The 23,614-nt window shown below is 41.3% G+C and overlaps 2 protein-coding genes across 2 annotated transcripts; one reads left to right on the top strand and one right to left on the bottom strand.

The window, feature by feature from the left end:
• Positions 1 to 750: 750 nt before the first annotated feature.
• Positions 751 to 10,166, bottom strand: LOC310961413 (G protein-activated inward rectifier potassium channel 1-like; the record flags this gene model as incomplete). Its single annotated transcript, XM_083933459.1, has 2 exons — positions 751 to 972; positions 9,498 to 10,166. The coding sequence occupies 2 exons, from the start codon at positions 10,164 to 10,166 to the stop codon at positions 751 to 753; spliced, it is 891 nt and encodes a 296-aa protein (XP_083789585.1).
• A 4,516-nt stretch (positions 10,167 to 14,682) lies between these two features.
• Positions 14,683 to 22,736, top strand: LOC310960658 (zinc finger protein 281-like). Its single transcript, XM_083932416.1, has 7 exons — positions 14,683 to 14,791; positions 16,946 to 17,470; positions 18,088 to 18,201; positions 18,377 to 18,500; positions 19,677 to 19,760; positions 19,884 to 20,002; positions 20,370 to 22,736. Exons 2-7 carry the CDS (start codon positions 17,018 to 17,020, stop codon positions 21,990 to 21,992), a joined length of 2,517 nt encoding a protein of 838 aa, XP_083788542.1. The 5' UTR covers positions 14,683 to 14,791; positions 16,946 to 17,017; the 3' UTR covers positions 21,993 to 22,736.
• Positions 22,737 to 23,614: the final 878 nt, after the last annotated feature.

A 23,614-nucleotide genomic window follows, 5' to 3' on the forward strand; every position in this document is an offset into this window, starting at 1 on the left:
TGGTGGAGCTCATGCGCTGAAGTTTGCTGGGCAACCTGAAGGCTTGGTCCTCTACGTGGTCTGCATAGTCAGCTGACAGGAGCCTTTCCCTGCGGCGGCTGCCATTGCCCAGCTGAGGGGAGGAGGGGGTGGGTGCAACAGGGAGAGAGTTGGGCGAGGTCAAGGAGGATTTCTCCTCCTGCTCTTTGACGCTGTAGGGAGGTGTATTCACCTCAAAGGTGTTGTGGAACTCGGAGTAGTCGACTCTGAAGAAACCCTCCTCCAATGACATGACGGGTAGGAAACGATGGCCCCACAAGACTTCATCCTCAGTGTAAGATGTCCTCGCCTGGCATGTCATACCTGCGTTGGAGAGAAGAGACATAAGTGTAGAGAAATATTTCAAATACAGATAAGATAAAGATAAAAATGAGAGTGCTAAAAACCTTGTACATTTATGAAGAAATTTATAGAAAGTGGGTTATTAAATAAAAGACAGACAGCCAGGCAGGAAACAGAAATGAAAACTGGATAATTGCTTCAGGGAAAAGACGATATGGGAAAAAAGAAATGACAGAGACGGAGAAGAGCTTGTACTATTGAATAATTAAAGACCATGAAATTAAACATTCCATTAAGTATTTTATTTTATGTTACTGAGAAATGCTCTATGCCACTGGCTAAATAATGATGAAATAATGATTAGGGAGTGGGACGTTTATTTAAAGTTATAAGGAAAGTTTAATATATATTAAAAAATAATAAGTAGCTCTAACCAGTCGTTTCCACGATGCCCTCCAGGATGACAACAATCTCAAACTGCTCGTTCATGAGTGAGCGCTGCGACAGATCAAAGAACGGGCTCTTGGTGTTAATCTCGTGGCAGATGGTTAGAGGCGACACTAAGAAGAGCTGGTCCGCCCCCGTCCCAAAACCCACGTCCAGCTCACACTGGTCCAGGGGAAGGAACTCCCCCTCTGGAGTCTGCCGAGACTGGAAACACAAATGATCAGGACATTTACATTTTTAGTGATAATTCAGAATCATTCCTAAACTTTCTCCTCCACAACAGGGTCAGAGCACTGAGTATAGGAAACAAATAATAACAATAATATTCTTATTAGCACCTAATTGTTCATTAATGTTTAATTTATAGCACTGAAATATAAATATACACCTCTTTTTAAAGTGTATGGTTTAAATGATCTTTTTATGAAAATTCTAGTACTAATTTTAAATCCAAAAATAGATTTTATGCGTAAAAAAGTTACATCCATAGGGTTAAAAGACCCTGAGGATGACTGATGTGCAGTCTACAAGGACACCACGCCAGCCAGGGCAGTTTTGTTGGATAGTATGTGCCACTTTGGCAGACATTTTTCATTAAAAAACCCTTACAACTACTGTATGTGTGCATGTATTTGTTGCAGGTGTAACTCTGATGGGAATGTAACCGAAGCTGTGTTAAGGGTCCCATGAAATAGGTTGGAGAAGGCAATTTTCCTCTGTAATTAGACATAGTTCCACATGAAATAGGATGTGGGGGTGGGAGTCAAAGGGAGGAGGGAGTTAATTTTAGAGCACAAAAGCAGGTGGGACAAATCCTGCAAACTAAAAAACATCCAGCAAAACTTAACCTTCTATTGATGTTGCGGCAAAATGAATGCAAAACTCTGACCTGCTGCTTTAGTGCTAGTTTGCTTATGCAGACATGCATGTTTTGTAAAATGGGAAGGGGTGGCTGAATTTCCCCAAAAATCTATGATGACATTTCATTGAATGGAGTGTTTATTTGCCTCTGAGAGTTGAATGAGTCAACAAAACATTCTTGACACTTTTGGCAGAGACATGGGTGGATTTTGAAGTAGAAATATAACAAAATGAATATTTTGACATATTTTTTGCTGTGATAGATGGAAGAAAAATGCACCTAGAAGACAGGACCCTAAAGGGTATTCTTAGGATCTTGATGTTGTTCTTTATATTGGCAGACGTGCTGGGTGAAGGGGAGAATAAGGCTGTGAAAAACAATGGACTCCCACATCTCTGTCAGGCAACATGAGCATTGGTAACATTTATAGTTTGAGACATTCAACTTTTGCTGTCATTGCCAGCACATTAGAGCACTTTAAAACTCTCTGTGGTAGCCTGTCCTCTAAGACAAGTATCATTAGATTATGGAGAACACACTAGTGTTCACTCTTGGGTAACTAAGCTCAATCAAATAAAGCACTCTTTCAGCTGTTAAATTAAAACATGAAATTAGGGAGAAGCCTAACTTCTCTATAAGCTTATAAAACATATTACTCTGTCCATTGCAAGCCTCTTACTCTAGTTGATACGTCGGGAGTGAATGATCTACAAAGGAGAAGATGTTTGTTTCGCCCAGAGGGGCAAAAATAAAGACCTGTCCCAACCCATTTGAATTCCACTATCAACATGAGTGAATAAAAAGCACATAAATGCATGTTTATATCTAAACTAAGTCATATTCTGTTATGGCTCATTTAAATAGCTCTCCTTGCCACCTCATGTTAACTGGTATGCAGAGTAGCCTCCCATGGCCCTTTGAGTGCAGAGCCACTTGGACCACAGATGGCAAACAAACTGTCATTTGTATTCACAGTGATGTTGTGGACAGAAGGGTGTGACATTTCACAGGAAGACGTCTGTGCCCACAGATCCCTGGCTTGGTGAGGGAAAAGTGCCACCAATCATGCTTTATCAGTGGTGGGCGCTCCTGCAATATGCAGACAGGGAGCTAATGCCCCATGTCTACTGAAGTTAAATCAGAATGAAACTCCGAAAGCAAGAATGGCAGATGTTTAACAAAAGTGCTGCCGCCTGGAGGGGAAAAAATAGAGAAGTATAGCTGTAAAGTCTGCATGGTTTATTCTTTGACTTAATAAGATATCATAACTTCTCAAAGATGCAGTGTGATAGCTAGGGGTGAAACATATTGACACTTGAGTACAACATGAATATGTATTGTGATACATTCTTTTTGTAGGTCTTCAAATCCCTAACCACGAGATAGCAGTGATGTATCTTCAGCTATTTGACTCTTCCACTTCCACTTAACAACATATCATATGGAGTTGTTATTTTACACTAAGACAGTTTAACTAAAATTAGATATTAAAAAAATATCAATATATCGCCTTGCTTACAATATTGCAGTATACTGAAAAATGACCCCTGTATCATGATACGTATCTTATCACCATCCACACTTAAAGTTGAAAAAAATGTTTAAGATTTGTGAAATATACTTATTTGCTCTCTTGCTGAGTCCGATGAGCAGAATAAAGCCATTCTCAGTGTGGTGCCTGAATGCTTTCACTGAACAATAGTTCATAAACGTTCATATTCGTGAACGTGAACTGAACGTTCTGTATTACTGCCTGATGAACGTCACTGTGAACGCGCTCTTGCTGGTGTCTGTGAACGGCACACTTCGTTCAATAGGGTGCCAGATTTCTATAGAGCCTTCCAGGCGAATCCGGGGCTAAAACACACCGTAAACAGGCTTTAATATGTAGCGGAAAAAATAACCAATCTGGCAACATCAGCCAACAGTGTCGCACTGCCGCTTGCGTCATCAAAACAAAACACGGCAAGGAGGCGTCGTATGATCATTTAAACAAGTTTTATGACAAGTTTGGTGAGGATAGGAAAAACCTTACACTGTGCAAACTTTACCCACCGGCTTTCAACAAAAAAAATCTGCACTTCAGTCACATCCACAGCAAACCTGAAACGACACATTTAACTGAAGTACGAGGCATTTCAAGGTATTTGCAAGCAAATAAAAAAATCAAAAGACAGTAAAGACAGATCCTCGACCCAAATCCCATGAACTGCGTACAATAGCGGCTCCATTGTCATCTCCCAGCCACAGCTGTAAAACCTGGTGGTGCAGTATATTGTCAGAGACCTGCAGCCTTTGAGTAAAGTGGAAAGCCCAGCTTTCATAAACTTAATTAAGGGGTTGTAGCAATCCAAAAAGGTGCTATCAGGTAAAAATTAAAACTGTTAAAATAACAGTTTTATATGGGCTGTGGCAATAATTGTAAAAAAAAGAATAGCTTGCAGCAGCATGTTGAAAAAAAACTATGAACTACTTAATTTTTGGAACTGAACTTAGTTCAGAATTTTGAATTATGAACTAGGAACTGAACTAGTTCATTTTAAGATTTGTCAACTTAACTTTGAACTACAGTAGTTCATGTAGAAAGTGAACTTTCCCAACACTGGCCACTCTTACGTCTGTACGATAAATATGAAGCTACAGCCAGCAGGGGCTTAGCTTAGCATAAAGACTGGAAACAGGGAAACAGCTAGCCTCATTCCAAAGGTAAAAAAAATCCACCTACCAGTACATTTAAAGCTCACTAATTAAAATGTTGTACTTTGTTTATTACATAGATATACAGCTTTGCTATCTTCTGTCAGAGCAAGTTGTTCCCAGTCTTTGCTAAACTAACTGGCTACTTGCAATGGCCTTATATTCATCAAGCCAGAGAGTGGTATCAACAGTCTCATCTGACAAATAGGCATATTTCCCAAGATGTCACACTCTTCCTTTAAATGAACATTAATATCTGAGTATTGTTTTGTATTGCGTTCATATGTTAAATATCTGTATAATGAATAGACTTGCTAATTGATACACTTTTAGGACGTTACATTTCCCTTTTGATATTTTTATATAAATGTACTCTAAACCACCTTCCTTCCCCATCCTGTAGTCTAATACATCGCTAATAGTTTTTTACATATTGCTGTTGATTTTTGCTTCTAAAAAAGCTTCCTCAGGAGCACACAAAATAATTTTCAGCCTGTCATGATTTTATATAACTTTATTTATTTCACCCAATAATTTAAACTTGTAAGTCGTCATTGAGACAATGCAGGCAGGCGTCCCATTTGTCAGCACTGCTCACACAATTTCACTGCTGTTAGGTTAATTGATGACTCTAAAATTGCCCGTAGGTGTGAATGGTTGTCTGTCACTGTTCGTCTCTATGTGCCCTGCGATAGACTGGCGTCCTGTCCAGGGTGTACCCCGCCTCACGCCCGTTGTCAGCTGGGATCGGCTCCAGCACCCCCCGCGACCCCGACCCCGGGATAAGCGGTTGAAGACGAATGAATGAATGAATACCAATTTCTTGGGAATCCAAATTTAAGCCAATTCTTGTCATGAGAGTGAAGCCGCTGTGTTTCATTTATTTTTCATTGCGACAAGAAATATACATCTGCAAAGGAAGGAGAAACCTTCTAGACACTGAACGGATTTAACAAGGTGAAAGCTTTGTGTGTTCTCTTACTGCAGCTAAACAGCCAGTGCCACAGGGGGGAAATTAATGGCCTTTTGAAGAGGACCTGATATAGAAGGAGTGCTTAATTTACTGAGCCACCTGAGTTTCAGGTTGAGTGAAAGCAGACCCTCTCCCTGGTGACTCACTTCCTCCTCAGTGACAGCTCGTGTATGTGCATGTGAGAGCAATGCAAAGACACACAAGCAGTTAGGGTCAAAAGTTAGAAAGGAGTGTGGGTGTGCGCATTGATCCTTGTGTTTGTGTGTCTTTAATGCAATTGTTTATTTGTGTGTGCATATAGCTCAAAGGTTTCAGCTGGACATCACATTCCAGCTGCCATTACCAATCTCTCGACAGCCACCTGAAATCCAATTCAGCTGTCTTTTTCTATTTGTGTCTTCTCTCTTCCTCCTTCTCGTTCTGCTCGTCCTTCGGAGCTAGACAGTAGCAGATGTGGCAAGTCATGCTGACATGTCGGCCTGCCTGTCTAGCTAAAATCCTGCTTCCATGCCTGTCTATATTCTACAACTACTACAACCCTTATCACTTATCTCCTGCTGAGGACCAACCTTCTGGGACGAGAGTCTGTTGCCGTTGATGAGCGCAACCCAGCTGTCACCCTCTCCCTCCTTCTATCTTTTTGTTTGAGCACTTTTTATTTCTCTCCACGCACTACTGCAAACCATGCGTCTTTACATTAAAAATTGTATTCTGCCAGTGCTGCAGGGGTCGGTGCACAACTGCATTCTATTGAGTTATTAATGAAAGCTGCATTAATATTAATTGGAATTTGAAGACAGTTATCTTCTTAAGTTAATATGCATTATGGATGCAGAGAAATGCACAGTCCTGCCAAGGAAGAATGTTTCCGCTGCTAATTTAGTTTATTATTTTAGTCACAAATTGAAGTAAAGGCTCCACCAACTCAGTGACCCCTGACACAAAATCTGTCTAACTGCAAAAGTCAATAGAATCAAATGGAATAGGATCTCACTCAAAAGAACATGGGTCGTGTGCGTAAAACTACAAGACTCACGGCTAAAACTGTGTGAATGCACAAAGAGAGAAATATGCATATGCATTATTTTTTCCCGACTTTTTCTAGGGGATAAAATGCTATTATATATGCATATATACCATATGTAAAAATAACCTGGGAAACACCAATCAGAGAGCATTAGCAGCTCCACCTACTGTGGACGCTGGAATCTGATAAACTGAGTGCAGGATGTTTTTGCCAGTAGAAGCATATGCCGCAGTTAGTCTTTAGACAATAATCTTTCATCACAGCTTGCTGAATCATTATAAAAAAGTGAACAAAATAAAATTGAAAAGAGCTAATATACAGTACTGCACCAAAATATGCTTCACCATGCTGTGCTTATGTGAGTTGCTTATTACATAAACATCATCTATTATTGGCAAGTTCCCTGAAAGGTTTGCTTTTTTAACAAACCTTGAAAAGTTCTCGATGCACTTCTGCATAATGATAAATATGTTGCACTGTAAATAACATGAGTGCTGATCGAGAATGTGACCGACTCTTCCCAGGTATCCCTGTTCCATAATAATTTACAACCCATGCCTATCCCTGAAAATTGACTGCAGTTGCCATGTCACAGTGCGTTTACACAGCTCCATCATTAGGATTTACTGCAGCACGTCTCATTTCTCCAGTCAGCTTTGTTGGCAACCCATCTGACAGTGACCTTGAGCAATCTGTTACCGAAACACATGCCCTGGCATTGTTTCCACAGTGCGGGCATAGTACTGTGGGGTGATTTAGAGTAATTTAACTCTACAATACCCCACTTTACAGTCTGACACCACAATGGCGATACTTTATGGATGGCTGTCCCAGCAAGGTATCCTGCACAATGTAGCCTTCTTAAAAACCCATGTGATCTAGAATCACCAAAAAATATATGTTTGGTCTTAAAATGAGATTATCCCACTGTACACGATGATCCCTGAAAACAGCACCGTATAAAGGTGAGTGTAAAACCAACATTTTTGATTACTGTTTGTCCTCAGGGCAAGATTGACGGCGTATGATCATGATGCTTGTTAGCAGATAATTAGCAAAGTCCTGGATGTCTGACCTTCCACCCGCACACAAATAAATAACTGATTTCATTAAATGTCATATTTTTTTGGCAGAAATCCCAGATCAGGATCATCTCATAAATCTAATCAACTGATCTTTGAAAGAACGCCACGGTCTGGAAAAAAAACCCGACAAGAACAACAAACGTTCCCTTTGGTAGTCATTAAATTACATTAATGTTCATTTACTTAAAAAAAAAAAAGATCTTAGTAGTAAAGGCAAAATGAAATATGGTGCGGTTTAGCTAAAGAACACGCTGTTGCAGCAGCTTGTTTCGCTTTCATGTTGTGAATCAGACCTGCTTACCAAAGTTTTCCACGTTTCCACTGGGCCTTGAGGTGTCAAGTCCAGAATTTAAATCATCCCAACAATTCTTATTTAATAATAAATCTGTGTGCCCATGTGCCATAAAAAGAGGCAATTCCACTCAGAGGATATCTGTAATATTGGCACACAGACAATTCTGACCAAGGTCAAACATGACAGCATGCCTCATGGGTGAATATACTGCTATCACTCAGTTTGAAAGAAGCTATTGGAATAGATGACGACTACAGAATATTAAACTCTCTTAATGTAGCTTTAAAGAGATACGAGATAATGATAGCATTTGTGCCTCTATGACGCTGTGTTGATTAATTGCAATTGTAACCCTATTTTTCATTGTCTTTCTAGGCTATTAATAAAGAGTAAATGATATGAAATAAAACCAAGAAAGCTGCAACATTAGCGATAATCAGTTATCGAGTCGTAGTTTTAAACTGCGTGACTTTTATTTCTCTAATGGATGATTTTACTCTAAGTGAATAAAAAACTGACTGAACGGAAGACATTATTTTAAATGATTTCATTTGCCTGGATAAAATCCGAGCGTAACTGCACACAAAGCATTAACCACATCAACACTAATACGCTGAGAGCTTTCTGGTGAATCTCCCTCAAGCTTCAGAAAGTAAACTGTCACTTGAGATCATCACGCTACTCAGCAGAGATGACAAAAGCACAACTAACTCTCCCTGTCACAACAAAGCAACGCTGTCCTTTAGATATCTGCTGGTGTTTTGCACTGTATAGCTATTTCTGCTATACAGTGAGAAAAATATGAGTGGCTTGCACATAAGACTGATCAAATTATATGTTGATGGATTGTGGTGAATGGACAAGAATTTAGACGTGATAGAAAAGTGTTGTCCAGCTATTGGCTACAAATTCTGCAGTGAACAAAAAAAATATTGCTGAGACTTCAGAAGCACATTTGGTGAAAAAACAACCAGGTGTGATTTAGAAAAATGCAGCGATTCACTGCAGCTTTAGTCTCTTCTGACACAAAATCTTTTGCTTTTCTTTTCATCATAGCCAGCAGCTCCTTTTATCTTCAAGATTCCTTTAGCACTGAAACCAGCATACACTTTATACAGATGTATATCACTGTCCGCTCCCAGTGCTTCAGATTAGTGGCATTTTGTCTTTATAGGCAAGACTGACCACAAGAAAAAGTCTTTATTTTGTGGACCACTCAGTAAAGGAATTGGTTCAATTGATCTTTTAGTCAATAACCTGGTTTTCCACCTACTGTCCCCTGGGGGGGGGGGGGGGGGGGGGGGGCATTCATCTCATCTGTGGACAGCTGAAGCAGAGCCTGAACTTCCTAATACAGCCCACTGACAGCCACTCTGCAGGCTGAGGAGGGGGGGCGTTTGTAAAGACCCTCAGGCAACACACTCAGCAGAAACACAAAACTGTGTCCGAGACAAATTCAGCTGCTGAAGTAGTTGCTGTAGAGGGTAAATTAAAATAGAAGGCTAAACTCGTTAAAATACATCTTATGTTGAAGCCTCATGTTAAAACCCGAGCCTCTGCAAATCATAGAGACCCTCAGGGAATAAAGTCAATTCTGGAGATGAATGAAATTCAACGCATGACTTGGAAAGCACTCATAAAACACAATGAGCGATTTCAAAACAAATTGTCAATTAGTCTCAGCCTTGATAATGGCATTTCAGGAGGCGAACGCTCACTGCGCCAAAGTGTGCCCACGTGTGTAGTGATTTTGGACATATTGCGCACCTTGACTGTAGCCTGTAACCTACCTTGATGACTTTGCACCTGATCTGAGCGGACACCATATGGCTGTTCCGCAGGTTCCCCACTCGGAACATGAGGCACAACTTCCCGTCCCGCTGCGAGATGACCGCGCGCTGACTGAACATCAGCGTCTCCGCGCGCTTCTTCGGCTGCGACATCTTGATGAACATGCAGCCGATGAGAAAGGCGTCCACGATGGACCCCAGCAGCGACTGGAAGAGGAAGAGGATGATACCCTCCGGGCACTTCTCGGTGATGTAGCGGTAACCGTAGCCGATGGTCGCCTCCGTCTCGATGAAAAACAAGAACGCGGAGGGAAAGTTGTACACGTTGGCGACGCACGGGGTGTAGGACGAGTCGTGGCCGCCGTTCCTCAGGTCGCCGCGGATGTAGGCGATCACCCACCACATCGAAGCCATGACGAGCCAAGCAACTGTGTAAGTGAGGATGAAGATGAGTAGGTTCCAGCGCCACTTGAGGTCCACAAGCGTGGTGAAGAGGTCGGAAATGTATCGGCTGGTCTCCCCGCCAAGGTTACCGTGCTGGACATTGCAGCGGCCGTTCTTCTCCACAAACCGCTGCCGCTTTCTCTTCGCAGGTGCGGAAAAAGTCACACTCTGGTTGGTGTTAACCACCTGGTAGTCCTCGCCAAATTTCCTCCGTAAGGCTGACATTTTATGAATCACCTACTTGTGACAAGCAATCAATACTTGTGCAGAATCAGGCGCTTTGCGCAAGTTTAGCAGCCCCTGCCCCAAACCATTCACCAACATTTAGCGCGAGACTCTCATCCTGTGAGGTGGAGATGCGCCTCTCTCCTGTAAATTAATCGCAAGTGAGCAGAGACCCTGCGCAATACATGACTCAGACTCGGTCCTTTGCGCAAAAGAGTCCGCTGAGAGTGCCAACTTTTTGTTCAGGTCTCATCCAGGGAAGAGAAAAAAAAATACATTTAAAACAAAAGCTGCATTCAAACTGCTTTAAAGGCTGTCCTTGGTAGATCCACTGAGGTGCTGCTTGAACAGACCTGTGATAGTGAATAGCAGGCTACAGTGCGCTCTTCTGCCTGAGGGAACACGCTCTGGTAGGAGTGACTTTAAATTAAAGACTGTAGACGAATTGCGGCACGGGTGGATAATTCCTCTTTCACGGGGGTGGGGTAGCTGATGTGAGGGTACAGAGAGGGAAATGTATTTTGTTGTTTTGGCCTGTACCCAGTCAGGTAAAAGCATCAGAGCGAGTAAACAACGAAACTCCGACATCAACAGGGGGAAGCCTTTTGGTCTTTCATTTTATTTTTATTTTTGCACATGACTTTTAAAGGTGTTTCCTGTTGAATAATTGTGTTTGGAAGGGAACACTGTACTATACAATTGGTTATTCTAAGCATTTTTGGGTATTGGCGGCTATTTGGTTCCCCCTAGTGTTACTGCAGTGGAAGTAAACCTGAGGTAAAAGCTAGATATGAAGCGCATCATAGACTATACAATACTCCATTTGAAATGGACAAATGGCAAAGAAATGTCTCCACCAAATTATATTTTAGTTGGGGTCGTTCAGAAAATGGAATAAAATTACAATCATTTTGTGCAAGAACTCTGTACAATAACAATAAATTGCAATACTCAGGTTTACTCTGTCATTAATATCGCATTTCTACTGTTAATGCACGTATGTTCTTATTTATTTATAGTCTTGCATTTCAATACACTTAATCATAGATCCCATTTTCTAGCATTATTATTATTTATATTGTAGTATACATATTTTCACATATTTCCTTTTTTTTTTTTCTATATAGTGTAGTATATATTTGTATTCTAGTTTTTCTATATATTTCATATTGGAGCATAATTTATATATATTTACATACATATTTCTTATTCATATTTTTCTTGTATGTATCAGTGTTTATAGACCATGGATTTATGTTCTGGAATCGGAGCAATTGTAACGTAACCCAATTTTCCCCCAGGGGGAATTACTATAGCCTATAAGCTAAGCTCGCTTCATACCAAGTCCTTTTGGGAATATTATCAAATTAATATGACTATTTGTTGTCAAAGCTACTTACACAATTTGGAGACCTTGTTGGTCCCTATGTGACCAACACTGCTTCTGTTTTGTGTATTTCTTCAATAGCAAGATTGTATCACCATGTGTAAGCAGGTAATGGCACTAGTCCCACCAGCCAGGAATATCAAGTTTGAATGCACAGAGACTTTTGTGACATTGTGAACAGTCCATTTATCATGCTGTTTTAATTAAATGGGAATAAAGGAAGTAATAGGGAGAACAGAAAGAAGGAGACACCCAGTTGGACGTAGTCCCAGGCCAGCAGGAAGTTGATAGTGGCAGTTTTGTATGAACAGAGGACCGGGGCTGTGATAACAAAGACACCGAATGATTACCCAGCTAAATACAATATTCAATACAAATGTAAGTGTTTTCTTTTTTCATTTTTGACAGAAATGTGCTATAATTCACCTAACAAATGTACTGCACATGAAAGGTCTTTATACTATCGGCAAACAAAATTCAAACACGAGTGATCTCATGAGTCAACTCAAATGTAATCCACTGCAGTCACATCAAACTGCTATTTTATTATTTCAGTTTATTGCTTTAAGCTCCTGTGAAACACATGCCAGGAACTCTATTAATCTGATAACTGGCAATTACAAGTTGATAATGAAACCCGAGTTTGTTCAGTTTTTGGTTTAAATGAGTTGCTTTCAGTGTGTTTTTGCTATGTATGCTATATGAGCAGCAGAAAACAACTAAACAGTATCCTACTTGCTGATACTGAATGTCAAATGAAAATGCATCAATGGCGATAAAGAAAGCTTTCAAGCATTATTATGTAAGCAATCGAAGTAACCAGTTCTACCAACCACAAATGTAGTGCCTTGACATTTTTAAAGGAAACTACTCTCTCATCATCTTGAATCCCCCTCATATTAACAGAAGATAGTCTATTCAATCTAAAGAATAAAACAGCAGAGGGCAAAACAATAGGCCCTGACTTATCCCCACCATCTTTGTTTTTTTAGGAATATACTACAGTAAAGCAAAATCCCAATTGAAATGTGTAATTAATAAAAATTACCTAGACCCTGACCCTTTCTCCTACCAGTAAGTCGTTGCAGGCTTCTAACTCAAACTGTAAGGCCTCAATCACAGGCTTCATGTTACCTGAGCTGATAAAAAATGATCTTAATAAGTGAGCGCACTAGTATCAAAATGGTAATCTGTATCAGCCGATTCCTTGAGTTGAGACATGGGGAGTGCAAAGTTGGATCATTACATCCCTAATTTTGTCTATGTTACTCACATCTGTGCAAGTCTCTGTATCTGAGCTGAGCTTCCTGTGGCCATCAAACTCTTCATCTTCTCCCTGGAGATCAAGCACTGAGTCAATAGACTGGCCCTTGGACACAGTTCACACCTGTCAGCAGCTACAAACCCATAAATATTTATTTATTTATAAATTAAGATAAGATAAGATAAGATAGACTTTATTGTCCCGGTGGGAAATTTGCCTTGGGCAATATATCTATTAACTCTACAATACTGAATACACTGAACCCCAAATTGCTGCCTGTGCTGTGCATGGGTGTGTGAAGGTGATTTGAATGATTAGATAATGCGGCAGGTAGCCTCTGCAGTGGCTACCTGCCTCTGCAGTGGCTACCTGCCGTGTGTACAGTAGTCAGAAGACTAGAAAGGCGCTTTACAAGTTCAAGTCCGTTTACCATTTACCAATACCTGGGTTTACTATGGCATTTTTAAAGATTATTTCTATGGCTGTGTTTGCCTTTTGTTATTGTACAGGAGAGATAGGAAATGGGGGAGAGGGAGAGGGGGCGACATGCAGCAAGGGGCCGAAGGTCAGAGTCAAACCCTTGGCTCCTGTGTCAAAGACTTTTGGCCTCTGTATATAGGACGCCTGCACACACACTAATTTTTGGAGCCAGCCTGATACTGTATATTGGTCAGCTGATATTATCATCTGCATATCACAGACATATCAGTGTGCATTTCTAGAATTGGTTGACAATGTAATAAATAGTATAATAATGCTAAATAAACTTCCCCCTCACCCCCAGGTCTGATCATAATTGCACCTATCTCAGCATCAACCTTGTAAGGTTAGGACTGATTCAAAACATAAGATAGGCTGTTGAGCCATTTTCAACCCATGAAATGCTGACTTTTATCAATTTGGTAGGAAATTTAAAAATTGACACGAGCAATTTTGCAGTACATTAAGTACTTTAATAGTTATTTTTTTAAGAAACTAGCCTTCTGAGTACCTGTGCAGAAAGGTGCACAACCCACATAAAATCTGTTTTCATTCCAGCTCAAAAATGCACTATACTGGCTGCTATATATAATCTTTGAATTGGCCCTACTATATATTCATATATATTGTTGTTATAGGCCTATTGTATACAACACATATTTCACTTATTTCTTATTCATATCCATAAAGTATAGAGTATATATATTGTATATTGTACAAATGTTTACATATTTCTATTTGTTCTTATAATTTATCATATATTTAATTGATATATAACCAATAAAGTGATAATGATTATGAAAAGCCTATGTACAGAGAGAAAAGGGATGTGAAAAATAGCATATATCATGCAAACATACACACTACAGCCTTACTCAACCACTGCATGATATAGTCTTCAAATTTGAGAATAAAGATTGTATTGCATTTCTTTTCATTTATCAGATTCATCGAAACAGTGTCTATTACTTCTGGGGTACCAAGTAATGTAGACTAACTTACCTAACCTTAACAAGTATTACAGCAGCTTAATAATATCAATACCTTTGTTTCTAACAATGAAATGTAAAGTTGTAAAATGAGCAGGCCTAGTTTGATGTGCTGTTTAAGGAGACATGTTAATGCATCTTTTCTTTTGTCCTGTATTTCATGCAAACACAACGAGTTGCACGACGCTATGTCTTCTCTCCCTGACAGTATGTGTTCACGGTGATGTGAACTGGGTGTTCATAGTGTTAAATAGTGCACAGGGATACTTCTTGTGTTGTCCAGTGAGGCTCCCTCTCTCTCTCTCTCTCTCTCGAAACCTCAGAGGCACTTCGCCTGTCTCCTCTCACGACCCGTCCGCTACTAACACCCAGAATTCCCCGCGCCAGGACAAGATGGACGAAAGCAGCGACCGCCGGAGAACAATGTTTTGGCAATAAAACCCCGAAAAGCGGCGAATATTGAGAGAATACAGGCACGTTTGAAACCAACTGCGGTCATGTGTAGGTGAGTGGGACAGGACATTTACTTTTATTCGTGGTGAACGCTCTGGCTTTGTCGAGATACGCGAAGTGTCTGGCTGGAGATGCACAGTGAGACCCAGCATCATTGTTTCTGTTGCATGGGCCGTAATGCGGGTTTTCAGTCGGGGGGCAGCTAGCAGCTAACGAGCTAGCTCATGGCAGCTTGATTGTTATAAACACAGCTGCCTCAGAGAAGCGTACAGTTTTTATTTAGCTCGGTCACTGGATCCGAGGTCCACATGTACCGCAGTCGCTGAGAAATGTACCGGTAAGCATTATCTGTTTTTGTAATTACAGCTAAAGTTAGCGAACAATAAATAGAGCGCCAGCGTTGTCGCTCGCAGACAGATTTGATTTCACGAGCGTCATCAAAGCTTTGGGAAATTGGAGAATGAGCAATTTATGACCCGACTTTTAGGTAAAACTTGCTGTTTGATTCCGCCTTATCTACTGTTATTGTATTTTTTTGATTGTTTCATGCTATTTGGCTTAAGAGTGTTACCCCATCATATATTACCGCTTAAATAGCCAATAAATGCGTTTATTAGAGCATCCGATCCTGTTTTAGCCTTAGCTCCCCGGCTAGCAACATTTAGGTCACACAGGCTACATTACATTGGATCAAATTGGACATTTATTTACTACATATATTACTTATTTGATACTTCAAAACTTTGAGTGTGGTTGTGACTTTATTTGAATGACAAATCTTGTTTTGGGGGGCGTTTTAGCCTATTGTTTTGGTTGAGAGGCATAGAGGTGCGTTGATTGTGTCTCGTTTGTGGCTAATCGGCTAGCTCGCTATGCTAACTTAGCAGGCTAACTATTATGCATCACAAAAGCTCATCCGCCTTTCTGTTGAATTCGGTGTCGCGTCGCCAAATGGTCGTCTGGTCTGGAAAACCAAAAAAGAAAATCTCTCTCCAGCTCTTCTGTGCTCGTTTCGATACATGTACCATTTAATAACCAACTGTATCTGAGCACTTTGACTGAAATGTCTCGCTGTATTTGACATAAATATCGGTTTGTTTTAGGCAAGTGTAGTGGACCGATTAATTTGACAATATTGCACCAATGCCCCCAGCTTTTTATTCATTCACGTTGGCGTTTTAGCCATGCAAATGCAAACGGGGTGGTCCAGCATGCATCAAATAAGGATGTCTGTCCAAAAGCTATCAAGCTACTGCACAGATTTGATGTTGGCTACAGTCCAAGACACATGTGGTGCTAAATTCCGCAAGTAGAACAATACGGTGTGTGGCTTGAATATTTCAGAGGCAACTCTTGATTATTTTTTTTTTACCAATATAGATCATAATCTATATATATATATACTTCAAGTCCTGAAACCTGTATTTTGATGAGGAGCAGAGCGTCCCCGTTTTTATTTTTAAGTCACTTTATTAAATGGGTGCTTATTATTTCTGATTAGATAATTCCCCCCGGGATTATTAAAGTATTTCTGATTCTCTCGTTCTTTGTATACCTGGTCATAATGTCTGACTGATTTTATTTCCTTTGGGGGTTGATGTGGAATTTGAGCCAAAAGTGGTGGTCACATTGGAAATGGAGTCTCTGCCTTTATATTTTTTGTAATGTCTACAGTAGACTACATAAAATAGTTCTGTACTTATGATGCTTAAATTACTAGCTGTTAATAAGAGTTTATTAATTGATACTGCAATTCCCCAGCTTGGGATCAATAAAGTATTTCTATTCTATTAATATCACTGATAAAAGTGTTTTGATTTGATTTGCTCTGCTGTATTTCAGAGTTGCTCAAAGTGAGGTATTTATTTTAATTCAGGTTTCTTGTGACAGTTCTTTTTTTGTCTGTTTGAATGTAATGTATTCATTAGGGTTTCCAGTTATTGTACGCAGCGCTTCCGCAAAGCCTAATAAATCCAATTAAGTCATTAATGGGCGACTGGGAGGAAAATCGGAGAACATTGTAGTGCACATAGTTCAAACTGCGAAGGCGATATATTGCAGTAGCTAAATTTACTCAGCTGGCTAGACTGATAAGAGTCAACCGTACAAACTCAGAACAAAATGTGATGATTAATTTGGATTGTATACTTATTTAGGTATGAAATAATCAAAACATAACTCTTTTTTTGTGTGCCCTCTCTTTCAGGATATTCTTCTCCTGCATTCCTCTTTAGATTTATTGCCCTCCTTCTTCCCTGCACAAAGCAAAACCACCACCATGAGTATTATTCAAGACAAATTAGGCAATGAGTTTTTGCGCAACGGTGGCATGGATCCCAATTTTGCACCAGGTATGCTTATGTTCAGCCACCTGCCGCCTGTCACCAGCTTTACGCGGCTGGCCTCCCAGTCCGTTATGGGCGAGCTTCCTCAGGAGATGATCCTGAAGAAAGAACGCGACTCGCCCCCAGAACACCAGGGAGCCACTGCTGTGAACACAGGGGGCTTCCTCCACAGCATGGGCATTAAGCAGGAGCGGCTAAGCGAGCTGGATTACCGTATGCCCCTTTATGGCGGAGGTGGAGGTGTAGGGATGAACTGTGTTGGAGGGGGCGCGGGGAAGAGTGTTACTGACATGCCGGACATGTCTTTCGGCAACCACCACCAAAATCACCAGAACATGCTCCTGCATGACCTCAGCCTCAGCAACGTTCGTTCCCTTGGAGAACCGGTAAGAAGTGTCTGTGTGTGAGGTGTGTGTGTGTAGGGATGTCACAAGAGCCGATACTTGCGATACCTTTTGATTTTTTTGAGGCACAGTAATTTTCAGTGCTGTCTGTCTTCCAGAACCAGTTGGGGCAGTATAGTGAGTGTTCAAGTCATACTTGCATTTAGAAGTAGGAGGTCACGAGGTTGTGAACCTCACATGGCATTGCAAACCGGCTGTCTTATATCTACTGTTATCAATTAGGTGTGTTTGTGTGTGTGTGTGTTGGTGCCAATGTGTGCATTCTGTAGAATGTATGAATGAATGAAAGTACTACGGCCAATGGTTGTACTGTGTTCTGTTATATTCTGAATGTGTGTTGTAGAAATGGTATTTTAATATTTTGCAAATTTGCTAATAAAGACCTTCATGTTTAATTAAAGGGGATCTTTAAAAATCCTTATGTTTTTTTACCGTGGTATAGAATTGGCTTTGAGAATCGTGTAATTTCCCTGGTATTGACACCGACTACTAAATTTTTGGTATCGTGACATCTCTAATATAGATATGTATAGAGCAATTTCTGCCTCTGTTAGCCATTTATAGACTGCGATATACTTAACTTGTTGTTTTGTCCTTAGATGCATGGAAGACCAGGTAAAGAGCCAAAAGAGTCCTCAGGTAGAAGAGGGCGGAGGAGCAATGGGGATGGGCAGGGAGGCAAAGCACGAAGGAAACGCAACGATGCTGCAAAGGTCAGTCACTCATCTGTTTTCCTCATCTCCGTCACTACACCAGAACAATGTGTTCTTTGGCTGAAAGATATCTACAAATGAAAAGAATGCCTTTAGCCTTAAATAGTTTGTGCTGCACTAACATGATGAAGAAAAGTCAACAGTATCTTGTACTTATTTTTTCTTCTTCTTGTAGGCCATGATGTTAGATGCAGATGGAGCTTGTCTGTCCCCCAGCTCAAAACCACATATCTGTGAGCACTGTAATGCTGCTTTCCGCAGCTCCTACCACTTGCGCAGACACGTGCTTATACACACAGGTGAGAGACTTTCGCTGCTTGTCAGTGCCTTAATGTTTCCGTGGACTGTCGTCAGTATTTTACTAAAATGTATCAGTTTAAATTATGTCTTGGTTAAAATGTTGAAACTAGCTACGCCCAATACTGTTTTCACCAAATGCACCATTGCAGACTTTGCTGATTACATCTTCTCTGCTTAAAAAAGCAATGCAAACTTTACACAGGGTATGTTGAGTCAAAAGAAGAGCAGATCCATGAGGCAGTTTGTGTTCCCTCTGCTACATAATAACAAGAGACGTACGGTCAGGCCTTATTGTAGCTGACAAATCTAAACTATAATAAAAGCATGATTGAGTTTTAGACCCCTGTTGTAACGATTAAATTAACAGCCCCAGATCTATTTGCATGGAATCTGGTATAATGCTATGTTACCCATGTTGCACAAAAAACAATTTACCATTAATGAACACAGTGCTCCTCAAACATTCAGTCATTAAATTACACTCTTCATTACTCTCCATTCCTACTAATCTCCCCCTTAACGTGAGTGCTTGAGGCATGTACTTGAAAACCAGACGACTGCTAATGTCAGGGATGACTCAATGATTACTCATGTATTTCTGGCCGTCTTAGTCATTGTCTTTGCTGGGAATTCCTCGCTCGGCTCTTTGAACTTGAACTCATAAATGATTTAAAGGAAAAGGGAGCTTTTTTACAACCTCAGTTTGGTTTAAATATTTTTTCTTGTTTTGTCATTATTTAAAGAGTACCTTTTATCTGACAAACGGTCTCTGTCTGGAGTATGGGTTTATTACAATTTAGACGTAGAAAATAAAGTGTTCTTGTATGAAACGTTTTCTTTCTATAAAGGGGACCTGTGCCACAATTAGGTTATCTAATATAATATAATATAATAACATAATGTTGAAAACCGGTTGCAAACTGTTATGGAAATATTTATGTCATTTGGACAACCCTTTGCTTTCCCGGCCCTACTTCAGCATATCTTAACATATTGTTAGTGTTGGACTGTTTAGTTTGTGGGTCTACATCTTATTTTGATGTGTATTCATGCACAAGGTATTTGACCAAATTCCACAGCTTCATGTGTCATTATGACCATGGTAAGCACAGTTACGTGATAGGCTGGGAGTTAATTAATGTGGTGAGCGGATTGTTGTACTCTTGATCGCACAGGTGAGAGGCCTTTCCGGTGCAGTCAGTGTAACATGAGCTTCATTCAGAAGTATCTCCTCCAGCGGCACGAGAAGATCCACAGCGGTGAGTTTCTGCACCTAAATATACTGAAGTGTATTGGAATGAATGCCTTCACTTGTCTGGAGTATCAGTTTATGTCAACGTTGCTGTTGTGACACAACGCTGGCTGTCATCTGTCTTTTGCAGGAGAGAAGCCTTTTAGCTGTGACCAGTGTAACATGCGCTTTATCCAGAAGTACCATATGGAGCGACACAAAAGGACACACAGTGGCGAGAAGCCATATCGCTGCGATACCTGCCAACAAGTAGGTTACACGTAGTGTGTTTAATAAATAGCCTACCACTGTTTTGTTTTGTAATTTAATTTAATTGGCTTTGTACATACCTATAATGCTTTTTGAATGATCCTTTTTTGAATAGTGTGTATGAGTAACATGCATTATTATCGTAAGCATGTGGGCAATTCAAAATGTTGTCTTTCCTCCCACACTTAAATCCCTTTATAAAGCCCTGTCTCAACAGGATTAGATGTCAGAGGTCAGGGAATGTCATGTTCTCTCATATAATTCAATGGTACATCAGCAGTTTATTTATATATAAAATAAAAATAAAAAATGAAAAAGCTCATATGCCTCTCTTTTCTTCATCTGTTTTCCCTCTGTCCACTTTTAGTTTTTCTCAAGAACAGACCGGTTACTGAAGCACAAACGGACTTGTGGAGAAGCCATAAAGAAGGGCCTGGACCCAAGCATGCTGGAGCTCAGCGAAGCGGAGTTAGGCCAGGGCAGCTATTCACTCACTCAGGGAAACTCTACCACCTCCGGACGCAAGAGGGCCAAGTCCAAAAATGGGGAGGGCGGTGAGCGCAAGAGGAAGAAGAATGCCTCAGCATCAACAGCCTCGTCCTCTGGGGGGATGGCCCGTGACCTGGGCCTGCAGGACTTCAGCATGGAGCACCCCTCAGGCTCTGGACCCAACATGCAGGGACGTACTCCCAAATTGGTCTTTAAAAAAGCTGGCCGCAAGGGCCTGGACAAGGGCCTGCTCTCTCTAGAAGACAGTGCTGACGAACACAAACGGTTGGGCCAGAAGCCTGACTCCATGGATCATGTGGAGGTTTCCGGTCTTGATAACATGGGTCTACTCCAAGGAGCCGGTGGAAACAAGCAGGGGCCTACTACCAGCAGCAACTATGATGATGCAATGCAGTTTGTGAAAAAGCGGCGTTACCTCCATGCAGTTAACAATGACTATGGAGCCGGTCCACTGCACATGTCATCTCAGGGCAATAGTGTCATCCAGGGCTCCCTGGGACCTGAGCCCACGCTGGCTATGCTGGATACTTCGCCTTTGGAACTCAAGCACGACAAGTCGGGCATTCCAGATGAGGTTCTGCAAAGCTTGCTAGACCATTATAGCCATAAGCCAGAGGGGACACACCACCATGACGTGACTTTCGACCTGTCAGACCACCCACACCACGTAGACCTCCAGCCAGCAGCCCCTGTTACCCCTGAACTAGAGGATGACTCTCCTAACGGTGGTGACAAGACAGCAGTGATGAGTGAGTACTCCAAGTTCCTCCTGCAGGCCCTGGAGCGCACCAGCCATAGTGGACCCTTCCCCAGCCTTGGCCAAACAGGGCCTTTCCCACTCCTGTCCAGCAGCTCCAGTCCCACAGGGCCCTTGTTCTCAGACAAACACGTGTACACCACCTCCCCACTGGATTGTGGCTACCCGCCTGCTGTCTCCTCCCCACTGCCCATCGTCGCCCCTTTGTCGAACTCCTCCTCATCCTCCTCAAAGTCCCACTATGGCATGCTCGTCGGGTCCCCCTCCCAGGCAGGCTACCACATCAGCTTGGAACCAACTAGCCACCAGCAGCTGACTCCATCTCAGGAGCTGACCGAGCAGTTGGAGAAGCAGCACTCCCCCGGCACCTTCAACCTACCTCCCCAGGACCTGACTGCAGCAACAGAGGGCTCCAAGGGGCAGCAGCCCAAGGCTGGAGGGAGCGCTGCACCCACCAATGGCTCCAGCTACCCAGACCTGTCCCCACTGAACCCCCCTAAAGAAGCCACGTACCAGATTGAGAACTTCGCCCAGGCTTTTGGCTCCCAGTTCAAGTCAGGGCGGCGAACCCCCCTGAGCTATGGCAGTGATCCTGGGGCAGAGGTTGACCACCGAATACGGACTCCAGTGTCAGAATTCTCAGGGTATACGAGTTTGTTAGCTGACGTCAGTGAGCCAGTGAGTACAGGATCAAAAACCCAGACAAGCCAAAGTTTCAGATAAGGGTCAAACGAGGTGAATCCAGTAGGCGGCTGTTCTGTTACTGTCCATACAGTCCCTATACCCATCCTAATTTTGTTCTTGTAGCAAAGTTATGTTTTTAAACACTGCCATTAAATGTTAATACAAAATGACCAGGGAGGGTCTTTCATGGCCTCAAATGCAATTTTTTAAAATATTCTCATTTTTATTATGTATTTAGTCGCTTCATTTTTGTTTAAGAGTAGTGATTTTGATATGAACGTACCGTAGATTTAAATGTAATTTAAAACATGTAGAGGGTAGCTATAAACTTGCTTGATTTTTTTTTTTTTTTTTTTTCTGAACCCTTGTGTTTTACCAATCATCATACCATTGTAAAGTAATAATGAATAATGTTGATAAGTTCAATAATAACATTTGTGGCAGGGAAAGGCCCAGAATTCAAATGGCAAAAAAGTATATATTGTCTGTTACAAGAAACGTATTAACTCAGGAAAATAGGCAAAATTGTGTAATAAGACTTTGTATTATGAGATGCAATTAGCACAGTTTTTACAGGTGTACTTTGAGACTACGAAGCTTTGATTTTGTGTTTTTTTTTTTTTTTTAAACTCATCAGAACAACAAATTACAATACATGATCATGTTTGGTTTCTACTGCGTGTAGCTTTGTTGAGATTATGGTACTGTTGTGTCAATGTGAAGATATCCACATTTCTTTTGAGAGCCGCATGTGTACACAAGGTAGTATAAATTGTAGTGGAGTTCAGCACTCAGCATGTTTTGAGGTGAAGAGGATGTTCGAACAAAGCTGACTGTTGCCATTAAAGGTGGAGTCTGTGATTTTAATCCAATAGGCCTTTTGTCAAATTCAGCAAAAATATGTCCTGTGTGCGCGCACTGAAAACAAATCTGGTGTACATACACAGCCCTGGCTCTGTTAGGACAAACAAAGATAGTGGCTCGGACCTGGCCACACAACACCATTCCAAACGTGCACAGGAAAGGTGAAGGGCCATGGGTGTATACAGAGAGACGGCAGGAGCGAGAGGACCGGTAAATCTGGTATTTGTTAGTGTGTGGAGTTCAAAGATCAACAATCTTCCAGAATCGCAGACTCCACCTTTTAAGCATCAGTTGATGACGCCCGTCTAACCATCCACTCCTCTGATTGTGCCTACCAGTGGCCAGTAGAAAAGATACAGATTTGCTGTTCCTCTGTCTCTGAAAGCAATGAACATCATTCTGTGATCCTTTCATCATGCTGTTGCTGAAGTGATTTTTTTTTTTAAGTCACCATTTTTCTAACTCCACTCCTTGCTGTTCCTTCTTGTGTCAATGGAATCAAACAAGCACTTTTTTAAAAAACAAATCATCATTGGAAGCAACAACTCATTCAATTTGCATATGTGATACGTGATTATTATGCTAATGATTATTAATTTTATTTTTAAGAGGAGAAAACTGTGAATGGGGGTTGGGAGGGAGGGAGGGAGGGAGGGGATGGTGGGTAGGCGTGTGGGCGGGAGGGAGGGCTGGGTTATTGTTTAATGGGGTTTGATAGGGGTTGACTAGGCATGACCATGGGCATCTTAATGTATGTTGTTGCTTTTTCTCAAGGGTAGAAGAGCGGGCTAGGGGGG

Source organism: Echiichthys vipera (genome assembly GCF_963691815.1).
Source record: "Echiichthys vipera genome assembly, chromosome: 18".
NCBI classification, from domain to species: Eukaryota; Metazoa; Chordata; class Actinopteri; order Perciformes; family Trachinidae; genus Echiichthys; species Echiichthys vipera.